Genomic DNA, 21,543 nt, shown 5'->3' with positions numbered 1-21,543 from the left:
ACGTAACTTTAATCTCAGAATACAAATTATAAATACCAATGTTCGCGTCTGGTATATCGTTATCTTTGGATAATAACAATAACGGCTAGCTGGCAAAGATCGATATTACATGAAAAATTCCGAAAGCAAACTGTAATTATATGAACGTTTTTGTGTAAAATTGTTTGAAAGCACTGATTGACAGGAAACATTCACTTAATTCGTGCAATATTCAATCTATGCGTCGATATTGAGTAACTCTTAGTCTTGATTGTCGCAGTGGACAATACGTCCAGTTTTGTACCAACGCGAGGCAATACGCTTTCCCGATATCTAATGAATTAATTGCGTAAAGGTCATAAATCATCCTGACTGATAATTATCACCGCGGTGTTGACGCTAAAAAATCTTTTTGACGACGCGCCGAGCATCTTTAATCGCTGCTTTAAGGCACGCCGCGCGGCGACGCGTCACCCCGCGACATGCTAAGAGCGCTCGAGGAGTCTGACAAATTGATACAAATCGAACAACAATCAAGCGCGACAGACAAGCACGGGAGTGCGAGAGAGAACAATAATCTCTGAGATCTCCACGAAGGTATGACAAATCTGAAAGGCTGTGTGGCGCACGAATCACGCCGACACTCTCGCCCGTGGAGCTGCAGCTCGCGCGCGCGCATTAAACATGTCGCCGCGACGCGCCCGCTCTCTCGACTTCTAGATGAATCTCCCGAGATAATACGATGCCGCTGCAATCCGCGATATCATTGCACGTACGCGCGCGATATTACAATGCAGCCGCCGCCGGCAATTACGTCGCGCCCGTGCGCTTTCTTGGGTAGAGACACGGCTGTGAAAGCTGTCGCCGACCCACGCCGATCAAACGCGCCGTTATTATCCGTTGCTTACGCATCGCACCTGGGGGACGTGCGATTAAGATTTGCGCCGATGATTGTCCTGCAGTGAAAAATGATGGTTCGTATTGTCGTCGCGTTGCGCAATCGCGCTTCTTGTGCATCGGCGGCAAAAGTCATTTGCCACTGACGGAAGAAAGCCCGTGCCTGTAAATATTTCTCTTCGTAGCGAGTATTTTTTTGCGTTATACAAATACTTTTACGCTCGGTGCACCTTGGAAAAGTTACTTTTGATTTTTTAGCTACTGTTTTTTTTTATTAATACATTTATTCCATTATAATTGGCTTAGTCGTAAGCTTCTCCTGGCCGCAAAAACATATAATTATAGTTATTATTACACATCAGTCATTGTAAAAGTACTTTCTCCTCGGCAAACTTTATAGTTTGAATAAACTCGCGTGGAACCGTTTCTTATGACTTTCAAATCGATAACCTGCTTGAATAATAAAGCTGAATTTTAATTGTGCCAATTGCTTCAAATTTATGAGTTGAATACAGGAAAACGAACGCAAGATCTTTGATTTTATATATGCAGTAATAATGCGAACGAACGACTAATCCGTTTTACAAATGAAAATCCGTCGAGAAATTCATTATCATTCGATTCGCAAAGTTTCTCACGATAAATAAAAGTGACGAGCCGAACGAGTAGCTGTCGACTATCCATAAAACGCGACGTTGAAAAAAGCTCTCGAACAAGACATCGCGCATACTTTACAGCGGAATTTCTCTGAAATACGGCGGGAATGCTTGAATAGGGTCCGTGTCGCGAATCTGTTTGCCGCAGAGATACACATCGGCTCTAAAGAGCGGCGACACGATAGTTACGTCCTACAACAAATTGCCCGTGCAGAATGGCTAACCGTTTCACCGGCGGGCGAAACTCGCGCGTGTCGAAACGATCGCCGGGCAGCGCGCACCGCGCACACTAAAAATGTGCGCCTGCACAGCGTCCCGTCGCGCGTCGCACGCACGCAAACGCGTTGCGCCAAAGGCTTTTTGTGCAAGACGGATATTAAGTGGCGACAGGCTCTTGCGAGCTGGCTGCGGCAGTATCGCCGCCGTAGCCGCCGTAGCCGCCGTCGTCGTCGTCGTCGTCGTCGTCGTCGCCGGAGCAGACGCGCCGTGCATTTTTATCGCCGGTTCGAACGCGCATACTTCCGGATACGCGGTGTAAGCCTACGTAGGCGCGCGGAGTTTAGTACGGCCGTACGGCTGTGTACAGCGATTTTTCAAATCCTCAGCGTTACGGTGCCTGTGCCATTTTCGCGAAGTTGCACTGTCGCATTCCCGGCGCATTTTCACTTTAACGCTCGCCAGAGTGTGCGCGCGCGCGCGCCTCCGTCCGTTGTTACAGCGCCCCGTCGAATCTTCGCAGACTGTATTCGATTTGTAGCCCGCAACTTTCTCATCTGGCAAGCCGATTCCTCTTCGTCCGCGCGCCCGATTGACGGCCAATTGATTTTCAGGTCTACCATCACTGCCTTTTCGGCACGCGTTACGACTTCCTCTGCGCGAACTTCACGGCCTTCGATCAGAAGACCTTCATCTGCCACTTCGTATCGGAAGTCGACTGCGCGAATTCGAAGAAGTACTGGCACAGAAACGATGCTCTGTACAAGGCTGCGACAACGACAACGTCGTCGACAACAACCACAACTACGACGACCACGACGCAGGCGAGCGTGGATAAACCAGTAGCCGGACGTGAAAGGGAGCGCGATCGTGACGTGCCGCGAAGAAGGAGGCCGCCGCCAAGAAGGCCTGCCTACGATTATTACGACGAGGATTACTATGAGGATGATTACGAGAGGACTCGACCGAGAGGATATAATCGTCGAGACTACGATGACTACGACGACAGGAAGTACAGGAGGGACCGTGAAAGAGATCGCGATTACAGGCATCGTGATTTTCGAGACAGAGACAGAGAGAGATTTTCGCCGAGAGGTAATAGGAGAGATCCAGCGAGAGCTCGGGATCCAATCGACGATGAGCCGCCGAGAGCGAGAGTGAAGGATCAGGACTCGTCGAGGACTAGAGATATGGAGGAACGCGTCAGGGATGGAGATGACAGGCGATATTCGGATAAGAGGTACATTATTCATAGTTATATATTACTGAAGTACATCAAATAATTATCTTTTATGTCAAATTACGCGAATGAAAAGAAGCGAAATGTTTGATAAATGAAGCTCTTCCGAGCAACAGGATAATCTGAGATTGTAAAGATTTAGGGATGAATACGAGGAGAAAGAGGCCGAGCCAATCAGCAATGGCAGCGGCGAGGGTTTGGTGAAGCCAGTCGCACCACCGTCCTCGGTGTACGCGCGACCGAGACCTCCACCGAAAATACGTCGTCCCGTGCCTCTGTCGGAGAAAGAAAAATACGCATTCACCACGAGTAGCGCACTTAGCCTCGCCTCCGGTATGTTATTTCCTATGTGACGATAGAGAACTGAGACGCCTAACTCGAGTTCAATTGTTTTCTACTGCAGAAGAGCCTCGCAGAAGACCGCCAGGGGACGAAGTCGAGGAGCCTCACCGCAGGCCACTACTCATCGACGATCTGGACGAACCACGCAGAAGACCAGCAGCAGTGGAAATCGACAGTTTGGAAGAACCGCGAAGGCGGCCATCGATCGACAGCCTGGAGGAGACGCAATCACGTCGACGACCCGTCGAGATCTTAGACGACGATGACTATTACGAAGATGAGGTGGAAGAGGTACAGAGGCCTCGCTGGCAGATGAGAGGCAGACCGATGAGAGAGCGCGATTTTCCCGATAAGCGTTATCGCGATCGTCCCTACAGGTAAGGTAACGTACACACGGTTATCCTCCTTAAACATCTCCATCAAGCGGCATCTTCCTCTCTCTCTCTCTCTCTCTCTTTCTCCTAACACTCATCAACACTCATCAAAGTCACCGCCTAATCCATTAAGTTTCTCGTGTACACTTTTACTTTTTTGCGTATATCTACTTGTTGAATACGTTGTTTTTGTCAGTGAAAACCCGTTGACACGAGTTCAAGATGTTGAACTTGAATGCTGCTTGTACGAATTTCATGCAACAATAATAATTGTACTACTACATGTCGTTTTGTAGTTTTTTAGCTACATTATTTTATTGTACAAGATACCATTTATAATAATAAAATTAGACTTACTATTGAGGGGCTGAGTGCAATGGAAAGGCTCGTTCTCAATACTTATATCAGGTATTCATTTCACTCAGCTACTAAATTATGCAAAGTAGCCGATGAAAAATGTCATCAAACGACCAAAACACCAGTCAAGAGCGAAGCTTGAATGACTGTACCTCATTACGCAATCATCCAAAAATTAATAGTCAACAATTTTTAAAAGAAATTGCACGTAACATTTACAGGCTTAGATATCGCGACGAGGAGGAGGAAGTGCGCCCACGGAAGCACCCGGAGCGATCGAGGGATCGATTCTACGAGCGAGAACGAAGTCGCGACCGATCTCTGGATCGGCTGAAGGATCGCGATCGCGACAGGCCATCCGTCTACCACGACAGGGAAAGCGAGCGCCCTCGAGCACCATTGAGATCGAAGGAGCTACAAGAGGTCAGCGAACTTGCACCCAAGCGCACAACTACTGAAAAATTCAATCCCGTTGCTACCACGCCGACGACTACCACGACCACAACTACGACTACATCAACTGAAGAGCCGGAAAAACACAGTTTGAATTCACAAACGGAAGAGAGACAGCAGAAGTTCATTTTCCAGAAGATGGAGGCACCGCAGCAGAAGTACCCCAGGCCGCAGGAGACGACCACGGAAAAGGAGCTGCCGGCCAAGTATTGGAAACCAACGCAAAGGGCCGAGCGCGAAAGAGAAGAAACCATCGAGGATTATCCATCGGAGTACTACGATGACGCAGAAGAACCTGCGATAACTCCTGTACCACCGCCAAGGCCGACCGTTCGCGTGGTTAAGAGGCCATTCTTGCCATCCAGAGGTGGCAATCCTAATCCAAGAGGTCTGTCACCAGTTGGTTCCAAAGCAATCACTTCTCCAAGACGAGACGAGAGTCCAATAAAGCACTACATCAAACTGCAGACCACCACGACTCCACCGTACTCGAATGAAGACGATGAGTCGAAGGAGAACTACCATAACAAAAATAGTTACAACTACGACAACAAGCACAATTATAACAGCTATAAAACGAGCAATAGTTACAATACTCAACAGCCGGAATATGTTCCCAAACAAGCTCAAATCAATGAGAATTATGACGCACCGGCGACCAGGCCTGAATTGCGCAGACCCGAATCGGAGATCCTCAAGAGACGACCGGAGATACAAGATGTGCCGATTTCGCAGAAGCCTGTGGCAAGTTGGACAACGGATTTCATGATGCCACAACAAAACGACAACCAAGATGAACAACATCAGGGTATTGTGCGCCACCAACTGCAGAACGACAATCGAAATGTCTACGGCTCACATTATAAATCTGACGAGCAACAAGACCAACTGTCGATAAACAGTAATTTCAAGATCAAGCAAAAGATCAACGAGGTTACTCAACGAAATCTTCAAGACATTCCCGAAAGCGAATACGACGTTACACTGAACGAGGCTCTGACTCCAAATCTGAGTCAAGAACCAAGCTTGCCAAGCGGATTTGTTCTACCTTTGCACCGAGAGTTGGGAAGAGATACCATTCTACAACCATCGGAAAACACTTACAAATTCTCTAGACCATTGAACCAGCAACAACACGAACAACAGAAACAACAACAGTCGACTTTTGTACCAAGCTCGCAATTCGCACCGTCATCATCTATCGCCCGGAGCTCCGATCGGGGCAAAACAGTTTACTTCCGTACCCCGGAAACTATTCAGATTGGTGGAAATCAGTACAGACAGCAGAGAGGACACTGGAATGATTATTCTGGATTTTGAAGGGTTGTCATACCGAAGCTGTGAAACTTATGAGATTAATTTTTTTTTTCGTAACTGTATGCTCCACGAGCGTTTACTTTTTTATATGAGAAATTGGTAAATTTAATATTAATATCAAGACTTTTATAGTCTGGAGATGCTGAACTTGACCGATTCGAGTATATTTTTAAATAACAAATCATTGTATGATCCATTGTGCACACGACCTCGAAGGCGTGTATGATTTTACATCTAACAAAATTCAATGCGTTATGATATTGTTTTCTTTTTTCTTTTTTTTTTTAACTCTTAATAACATACTTTAAGAGTAAAAGTACATGTATTTTTATACATATTAAGTAACGATAAGATAAATAGAAGAAGTATCATTAGTACGTTGATGGAATGATATGATGTTGAATATTTAGTTTTTATCAAAGTTCATCTTTTCAATACAAACTTTTTACTTTGACTTCATAGAAATTATGCAGTACAGATTGCTTATAACCAATTAAGAATCATTTGATTATGTTAGTAATGTACTGTCAATTCGTGATATTATAATCTGATAATATACTCAATGGAAATAACTCGCGTATCGAGTGGTTTGTATCAATGTTTTATGGTGCAGAATCAATTACTTCTTAGAATTTTCTCAAAAAAATTTTCAATCCTTAAATAAACACTAAAAATTATGTTTATATTATTCTTTATGAAGTTTATAATACGTATATCAAAAATGATCTATTGCGATAATATAAAATATGTACATGGAAATCAAATGATTCTTACGCATATTTCATATTCTCGCATGACGAAGATATATTTGATTTGTGGTTAATAAAATGAATTTGCAATTCAAATGCATATTAGTAAATAAATATGTTTTGTAAATGCGAAAATTATTTGCGACTTTGTGCAATACTCGAAATAATTCGTTTTTTTTATTAATTTATGTATACTAATAATTTTAATTTAAAATAAGATAATTAAGTTTAAAGAAATTATAAACTTTTGATTTTTCGAAAATCTCTGTAAATACGACAGAACGTTCAAGACAGAAGTCAAAATAAAAATTCTTTTTCAATTCATCGCGGGAAATAAGCCATTTTTTGTTATAAAATTTCCGATTCAATGCGTTGCGCTATTGTAGTGTTATATAATTGTAACTATCTTATGATTATTTGAAGACATTGAATAGATTTAAGTGTATACTAAGATACTGTTTTGATGTTTATGTAAAGTATGTCAATATAATACAATGTAGTAAAGAATTGAGTTTGTAAGTCATTTCTTTTGATCCAATATAAAAAAAATATTTATATCAACTGTTTTTAAATCAGCAATCTTTATATCAACAAATATATTAAACAAAATTATTAGAACGCTGTGCACAAAAAATTTACGCGTTCATAGATTTAAAAATTATTATTACTTAAAGGTTTTTTTAATATTTATTTTATTAACATTTAAAGATTTGTATTATAATTATCACATGTATAGTGATTAAAATTACATTAAGTTTTATGGAAATGTTTATAAACAGCAGGTTGATACATTCATAAATTAAAAATGTCTTACAAGTTAAAATGTCAACTAACCTCTGAACCAGCTAGACCGAATGACCGGCGACTGTATGGACGCAAGGCCTTGATTTGGTTTGAATTTCAACTTCAGAGATTTCATCTTGTAATTTCTTGTGCTTCTAACAAATTATGCCCACTGTGAATATCACTACAATGTGTGGTACAAATTAAAATAGTTATTGATTATTCATAATCGGCGCTTTCCAAACTGTCAAAACAATTTTTTTTGCAAATCTCGGTTGATTGGCCGTTACAGCCTGAACTCTGCAAGACTATACAGTATACGCCTACAACCTGCGCTCCAACAGGTGAACCGTGATTTAGTCACCAGGTGCCGTTGTCTGTTGAATGCTATATTTTAGGGACCCTACAGAATCACTTGGGTCAGAGAAGGGCGCTAGTATTTAAATCGATTTAAGCACAGGTTGCGATAAATATAGTTTTTGGCTTGTAATGTCCTTATAACTTGAAGTATATTTTAGGTAAGGTAAGTTCAACAACTAAATAAATATTAACGCAAACAGAATATATTTTTGTATTCTGTATATTTCACTGAAATGTACATTATTATCAATCAATATTCGACCAAATATTTAGAAAGGCTTGCAAAGGCATTTCAGTATAAAAAATTAACAAGTCACGAACCAACAGATTCTTTTGAACATAATATGAAAAGATTTTTTATATTTATTTAGAGGAAATTATAAGTTAAAATAAAAAATTCTATTTCTGTACTGACATATCATGTATATTACTAATATTACTTGATGAAGAGTAAATCTATCATAGTAAGTATAAATATAATTTAGTCTAGGTGTTGAATAACTGAATTAAATTTATATTCTGATATCGCACCAATTTATTTCCTACAAGTTTGATGAAGTAATTGTTAATATCCATTATCAAAAGAAAACACACTATACATCACAGGGTAAATTATGTATAAAATATGGTCATGCTGACATTCCAGATAATGTTTACAAGTATTTTTAAACTACAAACCAAAAATTATCTAAACAGACGTATTTTTCTTCTAGCCTTGTCGATGATACAATACTTAAGAAATTTGAATAAATAGAGCAAACATTGTTAAAAATTTTAATATCATCAAAGGCATCAACAGTGATTCCAGTCGGATATGTAACTACAACATTTTATAAGGTGAATAACAAACAAGTGACAATAGAAATTATTATAAAAATTGGTTAAGTCCGCAGATTTCATAACTGAAAATCAATATTTAACTCAAGCTAATAAAATATAAATATTTTAATATCTGACAATCTACTTTCTTTGGCCATTGGGAAGAATGCATTAAAAACTATAGTTGTATTGTAACAAAGTGCTGAAAAAATAAAAAATAAATTTTCAGCTATTCAATAAATTACGTCTGCTATGAATATTTGTATATCAAAGAAAACCAATACAAGGGTAACTAATGCTAAAAATGTGTACATCTTAGAATATATATTTTTGAGCATTAAAATTTGATAGGCACCACGATACAGAAAATATCAGGCACAACGAGAAATTGTTACTACTTATAATCAATATACTACCTGGTAATATCTGTTAAAAGTTTTTTTACAAGTAAGTAAATTTTTCAAAATGACAAAGATAAGTATCACTTATGGATGACAATGTAGAGAATTCGTTAGATAAAATTGTGGCTATTTATGAAACAGATACTGGATTTTCGTGCGTCACCGTAGTAACTTCGTTTACTTAATATTTTTATATAGAAAGACAAGAGTATAAAGTTTTTCACCGTGGTATTTCTCACATGAAGGCTGATATAAAGAATCTTCAGACTTCATCAAAGCACTAGTATCAATAGTTTCGTCTACAAATTTACAATCAACGAATTTAGTATGGCAAAAATGTAAAGAAATTATAAAAATAAATTATTTACAAAAGTCGTTCAATACATTCAAAGTTGAAAATCGGCAACTGTTAAAAAAAATTGATATTAAAAGTGAACTTTTCATTATTTTGCTTTATAAAAATGCTTATAAAAAGCTATTATTTCAGCTAATGTATTTAGCTTTTGATAAGTCTTGACGATCAAGAACAATTGTAACGAAAAACATTATTCAAAATTAGTTTTAAAAATCTGTTAGGAAAGTTGATATGAAAAATTCGATCAAATATTCGAATTCTGCATTTTTATATAAGCAAGTTGATCAATGATATGTAGATAAAATGCAGATACGGTACCAATGTAGAGTTTTGTTCGGTAAGACTTATTATTGTACCAACTATATCGGTAATCACATTAAAACGTTTCGTATCCTGTAGGTAGAATCGAAACTGTGCTTTCTTACGTCCTATGAAAAATTGAATATTTATATAAATTATCAGTGATCTCGGGCACCATATAAAAGAGTATTTAAAGATTCAGTTACTATATTTTTCCTTTAATCTAAATAACTGTATTACGTGAAATTTACTGACCCGTCTATCAGTTAGTTTATATAAAAAATTATGTTATCGCAATTTTTCATAGAAATACGTTAAATGCAGTTCCTAGTCACTTCATTATTCACTAATGCGCTATTCAATGTACATAAATATAACAAATGTCGCACTGTTGAGACGACAATTTCTTCTATAGCCCCTGTTTTTTTTACAATTTTCCGACTAATTCCATTGTCTTTTTAAAAAAATTCATTACATCATATCAATCAGATCAAAAAAACAATTTAAACTGACGTTCGTTCAATCCACAGTCGCATTTTCGCATTTGGCCATTTCACTATACAAAAAACATCTTATCTGACTATGAATGATATATATTTGCACGCCGACGTGACATCGGTCGAATCTCACTACATGCACACACTTTTCTCTGGAGTCTTTTTCTGGCAAAAGAAACAAACAGAAATCTTTCTCTCACTCTCTCTCTCTCTCGCGAATCCGAGGCAAGTAAATCTGCACTAACATACTCGATGCATCAATGGATATTCTTGATGTAATGCACCTGTAAATTCTACGCAATCGGCGGATCATCGTCGTCAGTGTCGTCTCTCGTGACTAAAACGTTGCCATAGCGATTCTGTCGGAAATGCCGTAATCGTTGAAGCCACTTGTATCGCCTTGCGCCAAAGTAGCCCAGCGCGCCGATTATTATCAGGCAGGTTGGTACTAGCAGGAACGCAGTTACCGAGCTGCCTGCAACAAAACACAGTTCAAAGCCAACGGATTAGCCATTTCGTGACGGAAAATGGCGCTGCGAGAAAATTATCGTCGAGAGAGTAAATGACCGACAGATCAACAGATTCCAGTCACGGAGAGTATACCAAATAATCAATGTCGGTCGCACGTGATACACGTATCCTTTACGCGATTTAAAGGATGCTCCTCGTGAATTGGAAATCATCGATTGGCTTTATGTAAGCTATATTGGGAAATTTCCATTGCCGTGTCTAGACAGAATGAAAGTTTGATAAATTCCGATTTTAGTCGAACGAGAAATGCTTGTTTGACAATCGTTTGATGAAAAACCGGATTATCTCATAAAAATTCCATTAATCTGTGCTTTCAGATTAACAACGTCGATCGCTTATTACGCGAATGGCAATTTTTAAATAAAAACCTAGACTAGGCGTGAAACAATGACGTAATAAATACTCCATTTATGTAAAATAAAACGTGCACTGGCAAAATAAGATTCTCAAGATTGTGCGCAAACGTTGCAGGTATAGGCTAGCGGGAGAGCTAAATAATGCGGTGTCTACCTCCTTCAGAACTGCTTGAAATCGATGCGGCCGTCGGGGCGGCGGTATTGACAGGTGGAGCCTCAGTCGTCGTGGGTATCTTTGTGCAGGACAGATTTTTGTATTCGTATCCCTGCACGCAGATGCACTTGGTTATATTACCTCCGGACTGCTCCTCCACCTTACATCTCTCGTTCGTCCCGCAATTCTCTATTGCAAAAAATTCCATCGAGCATGTTTGCCCGTATTTGCTGTCATTTCCTGCCAACACACCAATAGGTCACAGTCAATAATTATCGCTCGATTCATCCGAGTTTCACGCGTAGCGGCGTTAAATGCAATTTCAATACGCGCTATCGAGTGAATATTGTAGACAGTGCGTTTCTCAGAAGTCGATTAAAATTTACCGAAGACAAAGCCTGAGGGAAGTGCATTGTTCGCGAGGCATTTGCGTAAACGCAGCTGTCGATAATGTAATTGACAGCTAAAAATAAATGTCGCATACGCGGAGAAAATGGCAGGCGCCTTATCGCGAATCTCCTCGCTGGAGGCACGATGTCTCGGCCGCTCTTGGGCTGGCTCACTCGCAGCGAGTGAGAAGCAAAACTTTACGCCGAGAGCCCTTAAACGATCAAACGATCCGAAGCGGCGAGATAGAAAAAAAGAAGGTTGAGAGGAAAGCGCTAAACGCGAGAGGGAAAAAGGATAGAGAGGGGCATTATTTATTCGTAACTACGGCCATACAGCTCGCGCGCGGGAGAGAGAGAGAGAGAGAGAGAGAGAGAGAGAGAGAGAGAGAGAGAGAGAGAGAGAGAGAGAGAGAGAGAGAGAGAGAGAGAGAGAGAGAGAGAGAGAGAGATAAAAGCTCGGCGGAGGCAATTCGCGCGCTCGCGCGATTGGCTGAATCAGTTAATCGAGAAACGGCCCGACTGCGAGTCTCGATTTATCAAGCCGAATGTGTACGCGCGCACTGCGCGCATGGCCGGCGCGACGCGATGAGTCGAGCCAAGCAAAGGAGGTCACTTTTCATTCGAGACCGAGAGAGAGCCAGTCGGGACTCGCTCGCGATTGAAAGAAACAGCCTCTTTCAATTAGTGCCCCCAGAAGCTCGCCTTTGGAAAATCCAACGCTGCGGTCTGCGGCGCGGGCCTCCAAATTCAATGGTGAGCTCTTTGCTGCCGTCGCGAGTCAGAGCAAAACCGCGCGCGAGATACGTCGGCTTCCTCTTCGATAATGTTCCCCGCGAGTCGACGGCTTAAACGTGCAACGCTGATAGCAAAGTTTCCATATTATACACGCATATATATTACATATATATACACACACACATATGCAAACCGGACGCGCATGCACTTTGTTTCACGCGCTTGTACTTTGTAACTCTCGGCGCGATACAACTATTTCTCTCACACTTGAGTTTTTCGAATAATTGAAATACCACGAAAACACTGCGCAATCTCGGGTTTTATGCACGAATCGCGCATCGGAGATTGCAAACTAAAACAAACCGAGCTCTCTCTCCCTCTCTCTCTCTCTCTCTCTCTCTCTCGGCTGCGACGGACAGGAAGTCAGTATTGGTAATGCGCTGAGTTTTCAAAATGGAATTATACCGCACTTTTCCAGATTCGAAAGTCAGACTACAGGAAAAACTTACGAGTTTCGAATGTAAAACCACTGATCTTACTTAGAATGAAAATCATATAAACAGAGGCATGAGTATGTTGTAAAAATTCAAAAATTCAAGCAATTTGAATTTCGTACGAGAGCCTTTTATATTCCCGTGATTTTTTTCAAATTTTACATTCCGGAAGCTCGTATTATCTTATAAAAGGCTGTAGGCGAAAAGAGTTCTTCGCAAATTCAACTTTGTATAATACCAAACGTACACTGCAGAAAAGATTTTAAATAGAAAAGGAAATCGTTAAATATCTTTTTTGAATTCGCTAAAAAACATATATCTATGTTAAAATAGATAATGTGTTAATAAATGTTGTTGAATCAAGGTAACATTGTATCCGTAATAAAACGTGGCGAGGTATACGTCGCATGCCAAAGTTATATTATGTCCGCGCTATCATACATTTAATTTTATTATAGTATTTTTCCTATTCACTAATCACAGCGCACGTCTTTAGAGATTCGACTTGAATCGGTCTATCTGTTATGTTCATCTGTATCCCGTCACTCGCTTCGCTTTTTTTGTCGTGTACGCAAGGCATAGGTCACTCTGCAGGTCGCGTTGCCTATCCTTTTTTTTTTTAATCAGCAAAGAATCAAAGAAAAATACAAGAACGAGACAAAACCTTAAGGCTTTGACAATAAAAGGAGAATATTAGAAAAAATCGTTAAATCGGACGAGAATTCACCGGACAGCAATCAGAAAATGGCCTAATCCTATTCGAACTGCAGAAGAAAATTATAGCTTCTGATAATGAGAAACACGATGATGAGGGACCCATCATTCTCAAGAAATCTAGTCAGAATTAGAATTGATGAAAGATTGTATGTCCTACGCCATAGCTAAAAAAATAATAGCGATGAAAGTGCGGTTGGAGCTCGTTTCATGATCAGTCAATGACTTGTTGATCTCGTCTGTGCTTACATACGAGGGGTAAGACAAGGACGTATATATTCTCTCGATTCGACGCCTACGTCTGTTGTAGAAGGAATCTAGTTGAAAATTAAAGTGTTCACTCACGTGGCGAAACGAATAAACTTAGTTATTAAGTAAAACTAAGTAAATTTGCAAAAAATACTCAATAAAGTTTGAATACGGTCTGTTTAGTTGAGCGACAATTCTACTGCTTTTCTTTCCTTATAGATAGAGCCAGGCTTGTTAAAAAGGTCCTTCAGCAAGGACGATGGATGTATTCTGGTGGAACATCGGTGGAACATAAACGGGCCATGCTACTACTTTAATGCACAAGCCTTCTGAAGAAGGTTTAGACTTCACTAGTATCGCGCAGTTACTTGCGGATGCAAGATGTTATACAAGCAGAATGTTACAAAAATAGCTTATATTTAATCGGGATTTTCACGATAAACTAAATGTATTTTTAGAGACACGAAAACTGATGAGTTTATCTACGGCAAGGACTTAACTGGCAAATCGTCAAATTCTAAAGCTATGGTTAAGATACCTGAATCCCTGAAGGCTCATCAATTTATTTTAAGTCTCAAGAAGCTGGATAACTTCATTTATAACCAGCATTTTAAGTTAGAAGTCATAAGAGTTACAATTCAGTTACTTTTTCCCTATCATTACTTAGGATCTATTGATTTAGAAAACACTTATTACCTGATCTCAATTTATTTTAGAAGCAATAAATATCTAAGTCTGCTTAAATGGTAAAATATACGAATTCACTTGCTTGCTGTTTGGTCTGTGTATAGCTCTTTTGTTATTTACTAAAATTATGAGAATTATTATTAGTATACTAAGAAAACAAGGTTGGACTTCAATTGTTTATCTTGTTGATATATTATGTATCAAAAACTCAAAAGACAAATGTAATAAAAATATTAGAGGGACCTTATAACTTCTGGAATATTTACATTTTCTGATAAATTACAAAAGTCTAGTTTTAAGCCAAAGATGAATTATAAATTTCTAGAAGTAATTATAGAGTTAGAGACGTTTTTAATCAAGTTGCCAGATGCAAAGATATCTATTAAAAGGATAGAAAAAATGTTATGCTTTTAGAAATATTTCATTAGACAATTTGTTGTCTCGATCGGGAAACTGATTGCATGTTGCTTTGCCACCAAGTATAGTTAGTTTTATATCAAAAAGTTAGAAAGAGAAAGAAAAACGAGTTAATGTGATGGTTAGAAAATATTCAAACTAGTGTTTATTCTATTAGTCGGGTCATATACAACGACTTTCTTTACCGCGCATCATTTAGAGGCTGGAGAACGTGCAGCAACTTCAATGATCAGATTTTTGGATTTTGATCAGAGACAGAGAGAAAAAACAACGACATATACATCCAAAAAACAATTTTTTGGATATATAAACTATTAAATTAGCTTTAGAAATGCTTATTTTAGAGCTCAAAGATAGGTAGATACTGATAAGAGTTAACAACACAATGATCCCCTTTCATGTAAATAAGATGAGTGGTGGTACGGTTGATCATTCTAATGAATTATATGAATTATCGAGAAATATAATGATAGGCAAAGAATCGTAAAATAATTCTGATGGCTTCTTACATAGCATCTAATAATAATTCTTTGACGGGATCTCCAGAACCCTAGATATTAAATGTGAACTAAATGAAGCTTATTACTAAGGAATTATTGAAACCTTTGGTCTTCCAAAGATCGACATTTTTGCATCCTTTATTCATAAAATATTTAGAAGATTCCTTTCTTAGATGCCGGAAAAAGGAGAATTTTTCATTGATAATTTCACGATTTTTTAAGCTTAAGACTGTTTTTACACTTTTTCTCCTTTTGCTTTGATCCTCGAATCTTTAACAAAAATCAAACGCAAAAAAGTGCAAGAATTCATTCTCATTCCTCTGAAAAAATCGAATTTTGTTTTCAATGTTTGAGTCTTTAAGAACAGGGGAATTCAATAATTTTTAAAGCTGATACAAAATTATTATTATCGCCTCTTGTAGGTCTATGACTGATCCAAGAACGAATCATCTAAATTAAATTGAGAGAGAGAGAGAGAGAGAGAGAGAGAGAGAGAGAGATTTCCATCAGAAGTTATTAGTCTATACTAAAACAGTATAGCTAAGCCGAAAACAACAGGAACATTTCCTCGACATCTGCATTAAGATTTCTATCTAAACATTTTCTCTACGAAGTTTTATATGGCACTATTAACTAGTGCTGATATACACTTTTGCATCTTTCATACGATAATGTGGGAAATCACCCAGATGTGATTAGATTCGTAAAAGATGTTTCCAGTCTTTGACCGTAACATCCAAAATACTCAGTGATTTAAAATGTTGCGACTGTCCTAAAGTATTTACAGGGTCTAGATATTTAGGAGTTGAAAGAAGTTACTAATGGTTGTGATTTTGATGAAGCATTTTTATCTTAAAAATTTGTAATCTTATCTTAAATTTTGAAATCTTATCTAATCAATTAAACTCATATATCAATTCCCTAAAAAACGACAATAGCTGTAACGTATGAGAGCGAGGACATAATATAACTAAAAGTTAAACGAATTCATCTGTACGCGAAGTTCGATTTTAATTATATACAATATCAAGTACATTATTCTCCTACGAGATATTTATCCAATATTATTCTTTACTTTTTTATTCAAGAAAATTAAAATTTAAACCGTAGCCTACTCGTATACTCTGAAATTAGTGAAGTGGGCTACGGGTGGACATGATAGATAGGACGATTCTAGTCTAATCTCTAAAAACGTGTGCTGCCACTAGTGGACACGAAGGTTTAGGATACTACAATGAGTTAAATGTCCTCAAGCGAGGACTATATATAATGAAAATCGAACTTCACCTACAGATAAGTTCGTTTGATTTTTAATTTCATTCAACTTGTTAAATATGTTATACTCGAAAGTTGACGAAAGGATTACTTTTCGTTTGCCGTTTCATTAGTTCATTGTTTGCTGTGTCACGCTTATCTGTAAACGCGCATGCCAAAAGAGCAAAGAGATCTGTTTACAATAGCCGACACTTCAAATAGTCATCAGTGTCGTCGTAGATGTGGTTACATGGAAATAACAAAGATCGAATCGTCTGTCTTCCCGCACGCGAACAAACCGGAGAGACACTAAAAATGTAATATAATTGATCGTATAGAGAGAGAATCGTGCTGTCACGTGGTGACGAAGCTAAAGATAGCCATCGTAACATTTCTTGGCGTAGAGAGAAAATCACACGACACAAACACAGATTCACACACGCGCACGCGTATCCTTTTTTTCGTACCCAGCCTACGCGTCCTTGCATTCTCGCTGTAGCAGCACGTCGACGCGCGTATATATATCTGCGTTGTACATCTGAACGTAGCGGAAAATTCTGGTAGAGACAATGCACCCGTTCATTCGGCTTCTAAGAAAACTCTTAGATTATCTAATGCGCAGAAAGATCTCACGCCCATTTACTTTCACGCTTAATTCGTTAATTGCCACACATTCAATTGGCACGTAATGGGCAAACATTTATCAGTGTCAATTGTATGGATTAAGGCAGGCATTTTTTTTGGGTGCTTCTAAACTTCGCAGTGCCTTTCCCGAACAAAAAGAAAGTGTTACGCGGTAATAAATAGCATAGGCGAAGATCGAAGTCAATGAGTTATATACCAGTTCTGTCAGCAAAAATTCCATATGCTCGACCAGGGATTGGCGTATAAGGTTACCACACACAAGAGTCCATACCCAAGATGAAGTTTTGATAAAAAGCTTGGCGAGAAACGCGGTCACACGCGCCTTTACAGTCGAATAGAGAGTATCAGACGTCAATTTTTTTTCCATTTTTTTTTCCTGGGCGTTTGTCGTCATTCGCGTGAAAATGATTTCGTCAAATCGACGTTGTTCTTGGCAATGCTTTTGCGAAAAATAACCGTTATCCTTTTTATGCTCGGATCAGAATTTTCACGGCTAAAATTTCTCGCCGGTTCGTTATTTTCAGCAAGAAAATATCCAAGCACTTGCGTAATTCTGACAGGCTTTTTTGCCCAGGTGCATTGCGAATAGAAACTCTTTCGACGAAAGGAGAAGCTCATACAAAGATCAATCACGAAACACGGCCTCGTTCTTGGGTGAATGAAATGAAGACAAGTAAAGGAGTTTAAAGCACAATGGAACATGACATCATAATAGCTTGATACATTCATACCTATTGTCATATCGTAATCGCTCGAAACCTATCTACCACTGCGCTTATGATGAGTAACTCACACTTCAGTGCAACAGCAGCTTCAATTGAAATTGACGTTGAGACTTCTTTTTCAAAAAAGGAAAAAAAGAGATCTCTTGCTTTCTGTCGAGTGAAAATTTTCATTCTGCAATAAATTGCAGCGTTATTATAATGCCCTTCCCCCGTCTACCAAAAGCCAGTCATGAATAAGATTAAAGCGCTGTGTCTTATTATTTTTTCTCTTCTTTATGTGACTAGCCGTTTCGCACGACATAAACGAAGCGAAAGTACAATGTGGAAAGGTCATTTAAAGACTTTATACGCTACATTATGAATAATTCATAGAGTTTTAGTGGATTATTATTAACGCCGTTTGAAAGCATAATATGGACGGTACTTGGCAAGTGCGTATGCTTGCTGCGGAACATAAGACAATAGATAATACTTTTTATTGGGCCGCACGTGGTTTTTTGGGATGCTTCTAGTTTTTCCACCCAAGAGACCAATCACACGTTAGGGGACCCATCGAAATGATGATACATCGCGTTGACATTCGACATACGCAAATTACGAAAATGAAATAAACTTGTAATTGAAAGATAGAGAAGTTTAACAAGAATTGATAAGGGAAGGTCACATAAAAACTTCCAATTCAGGAATGTTGGTTAATTTAATTTAACTACTGTCAAATGGAAATAACGAAGTCATTTTCAGCTAGAAAGAGAGAGTCGAGTCGAGTTCATTGAATTTTTAAGGCACTTTCCGTTCCGCGTTCGTGCAATCAAGAAAGTGAATTAAAATCCAATCCAAGCGTAACGCAGCCATCGAGGACCGCTGGAAAACCATAATTAGAACAATAGCGTTCGGCTGTTTGCAAACCTGTAAGGCTTCCTCGTGAAAATCGATAGACGATCAAACTCGCTCTGACCGAAGGCAACAACTCACATGGGTTTTTTCCGTTATTACACTCTGCTTTTAGTCCTCGCGTGCTCATTTTATTTCAATCGCCGTCGCTACGGGAATTCGTTTTTATTAAATTTGCAAAAAAAGGATTGGCTTCCGTGGAAGTAAAGAAAACAAACGGACAGCTGAAAAGGCAAATTTAATCTAATCACGCGCTTACGCCTTGACATTTTATCGATTCCCCGGTGAAAACATGGGTATCTTTACCTCGCTGACTGTTCGATAAAGTTGATGACGATCGACAACGAGCACGCGGGTAAGCGGTGGGCGGGGGGGGGGGGGGGGGCTCTAAAAACAGCTACAGACAACTACGGCCACAATTACGTTCTTCAATGGACAAAGGTAAGGTGCAGGCATGGCATTGTCGGCCATTGTTTTCCCAACCGAGTGTGGACGGTCGACACATTCAGTCGCCGTCGTCTATGGAAGAGTCGCCCACTGCACGCTTGTGGTCATGCCGAAGAAGAGCAAGCGGCAGCAACAAAACGGTAGAGCGAAAAAGAAAAACCATAAAAGTCGTCGGTATGACGAGCCGGAAGTAGGCCATTGTCGTCACTTGGGGTCATAGCAGAGTTCGTTGCTGCTGCCGTGGCGGAGGCAATTTCGCGGAGCGGCGACACACGCGGGGGGAGGCATCGGCGGCGGGCTTGCTATACGTGCAGAGCTTAATTTGTGGCAATCGAAAGCACGACCAAGCGAGAGTTGCTCGCCAACCGACAGCAACAGTAGCGGAGGGCTAAGGCGCGGATAAATATTTGTCCGGATGCGAATGTTAATGCCAGCGATCGATGCAAATCAAGGCTAATAAAATATTTGACCAGAGAGTAAATTAGCGTAGCAGTCGGCACAGCCGTGGCAAACAGACGCGCATAGAAAAAACATTCTCAATTAAATTTGAGCACAGAGTCGGGGGGAAAAAAGAACACGAAATGTGCATGGCGGATATTCACGGCATTTCCGACTAATGCGGGAGTAAAAAAGAAAAGGATTATATTATATATTCTCTCGCGCGCCACTTTTCTCATTTACCGCGCTACATGTTCATCGTGTCTTCTGCTGCTGCTGCTGCCTTGGCACGGAATAATAGTTTTAGAGATTAATTTCCAACGCCTAGATAAATCGTTGCCGTCGTGCAAATCAGTTTATTTTTCTCCGTTTTTTTCTTTTTTCTTTCTGTTTCGTTCGCATATGTGCGTTTTATTGAACGCGTATAGCTCGCAAAATTAAAGAAGGAAAAACAGAAAAGTTATAACAATATGTGCTGTTATCGTAGCACGACTAATTCAAAAGCTAATTAGTAATGAACATGAAAAAGAAACCATATTTTTGTAACGTTTCATTGCGCATAATGTTTGATTAATAAGCTCGTAGTCTTCAGTATTTGTAGGTCGAACGGTTTGCGTCAGACTGTTATTTTAGATTCATAAATGAAAAAGCGCCGAGATATTAATCATCTAGTTTGCATGCGAATAAAAATTAGCGTCTTATAACCGTTAAAGCACACATAATGCAGTGGCATGCTCATTGTGCTTTGCAGTTATTTTTCCTTGACACTTCGACTTTTATCAGATTGTTAATATGTATCGCTGAAGGTAATTACACGCGTAGATAAAATACACACACGTATTATCACACAATATATACTAACTTATTCAGAAGTCCAAGAAGACATGTAAAGTTCTAGAAATACACATGTTGATATAAACGTCAAGAAAGACAAAAAAATAGTGCAACAAAGAAAAAACGCCGTATAACTTGTTGACCTATCATAAATCAGCGCAACAAATACTTCCAGTTTATGATTCAAGCAAACTTTGAATACCTAATGCTAGGCGCGGAAAATAATGACCTCAAGCTAGCGGTACAAAAAAAATCCCAAGACTCCGAAGGATCGTGGTTGAAGGAAAGAAACAAAAGCAGAGTTTATCCGGTAAGAAGACGATGATGAAAGTAAAAAAGAAAATTCTTGAAGTGTCGTTTGGGGCAGAATGTTTTACGATGGCACCAGTTGCTACCTTCTGTACAGAAGTCACATAAGCGTAAACAAAACTCATGGTACGTACCTGCAAAAGTGCAAGCCGGCAAAAGCACGACCAACAGAAAGAGGGAGCAGAAAAGTGTAATCTCGTGCCTCCACATCTTTCTTTATTTTCGTTTTTTGTAGCGGCTACGAAGAGTTATGATATGTACAATGCTTTTTCTTCGAACTGTTCTGTATGTGTATCGCCGAAATCCGCCGAGTCAGACAGAACGTACACACGTACGACGACGCTGCGATGCTTAGGCCGCGGGATTGATATCACATACTGAGTGGCTCTCTTTCTGTCTTTCAAGCGCGCGACCGACTCTCCTGCTCTCTCGCTGTTGTACGCTTTATCTCGCTTCCTCCCTCCGGCGTCTCTGTCTCACGCTTTCGTTATACATATATACAGCGCGGTCTCACTCCGCCATGGACTTCGATTTTAGGGGTTATGTCGTATTTTCCTTGCAGCGACCACGACGCTTCTACATACCGACTATATTATGAGGCGCTTTACAGTTTCTACATTTTTCCTGTACCGTTTCTTGACTGTACGACACTTATGCCCGCTCGCCAAGGCTGTATTCA

General features: G+C 39.5%; 3 protein-coding genes across 4 annotated transcripts in view; 1 reads left to right on the top strand and 2 right to left on the bottom strand.

The window, feature by feature from the left end:
• The window catches only part of LOC131673032 (zinc finger CCCH domain-containing protein 13-like), a 30,272-nt gene extending 23,241 nt beyond the window's left edge, over positions 1–7,031 (top strand). The window contains 4 exon segments of the mRNA XM_058950672.1: positions 2,363–2,988; positions 3,125–3,334; positions 3,336–3,707; positions 4,283–7,031. Of these exon segments, the coding sequence (XP_058806655.1) occupies positions 2,363–2,988; positions 3,125–3,334; positions 3,336–3,707; positions 4,283–5,834 (2,760 nt within the window). The 3' untranslated portion in view covers positions 5,835–7,031.
• The window catches only part of LOC131673033 (uncharacterized), a 58,556-nt gene extending 50,914 nt beyond the window's left edge, over positions 1–7,642 (bottom strand). For both annotated transcript variants that reach the window (XM_058950673.1, XM_058950674.1), the window contains exon 1: positions 7,415–7,642. In XM_058950673.1, the coding sequence (XP_058806656.1) occupies positions 7,415–7,499 (85 nt within the window). In that variant the 5' untranslated portion in view covers positions 7,500–7,642. The remainder of the gene's footprint in view (positions 1–7,414) is intronic.
• Positions 7,643–7,949: 307 nt separating this feature from the next.
• On the bottom strand, positions 7,950–21,537 carry LOC131673026 (uncharacterized). Its single transcript, XM_058950661.1, has 3 exons — positions 20,999–21,537; positions 11,137–11,376; positions 7,950–10,570 (listed from the first exon to the last, which is right to left on the bottom strand). Exons 1-3 carry the CDS (start codon positions 21,072–21,074, stop codon positions 10,389–10,391), a joined length of 498 nt encoding a protein of 165 aa, XP_058806644.1. The 5' UTR covers positions 21,075–21,537; the 3' UTR covers positions 7,950–10,388.
• Positions 21,538–21,543: the final 6 nt, after the last annotated feature.

The sequence above is a fragment of the Phymastichus coffea genome, unplaced genomic scaffold (assembly GCF_024137745.1).
Source record: "Phymastichus coffea isolate CEN01 unplaced genomic scaffold, Cenicafe_Pcof_1.1 PCOF00165, whole genome shotgun sequence".
NCBI classification, from domain to species: Eukaryota; Metazoa; Arthropoda; class Insecta; order Hymenoptera; family Eulophidae; genus Phymastichus; species Phymastichus coffea.
The sequence above is the reverse complement of the archived record's forward strand: the minus strand, read 5'-3'. Positions and strand labels throughout refer to the sequence as shown.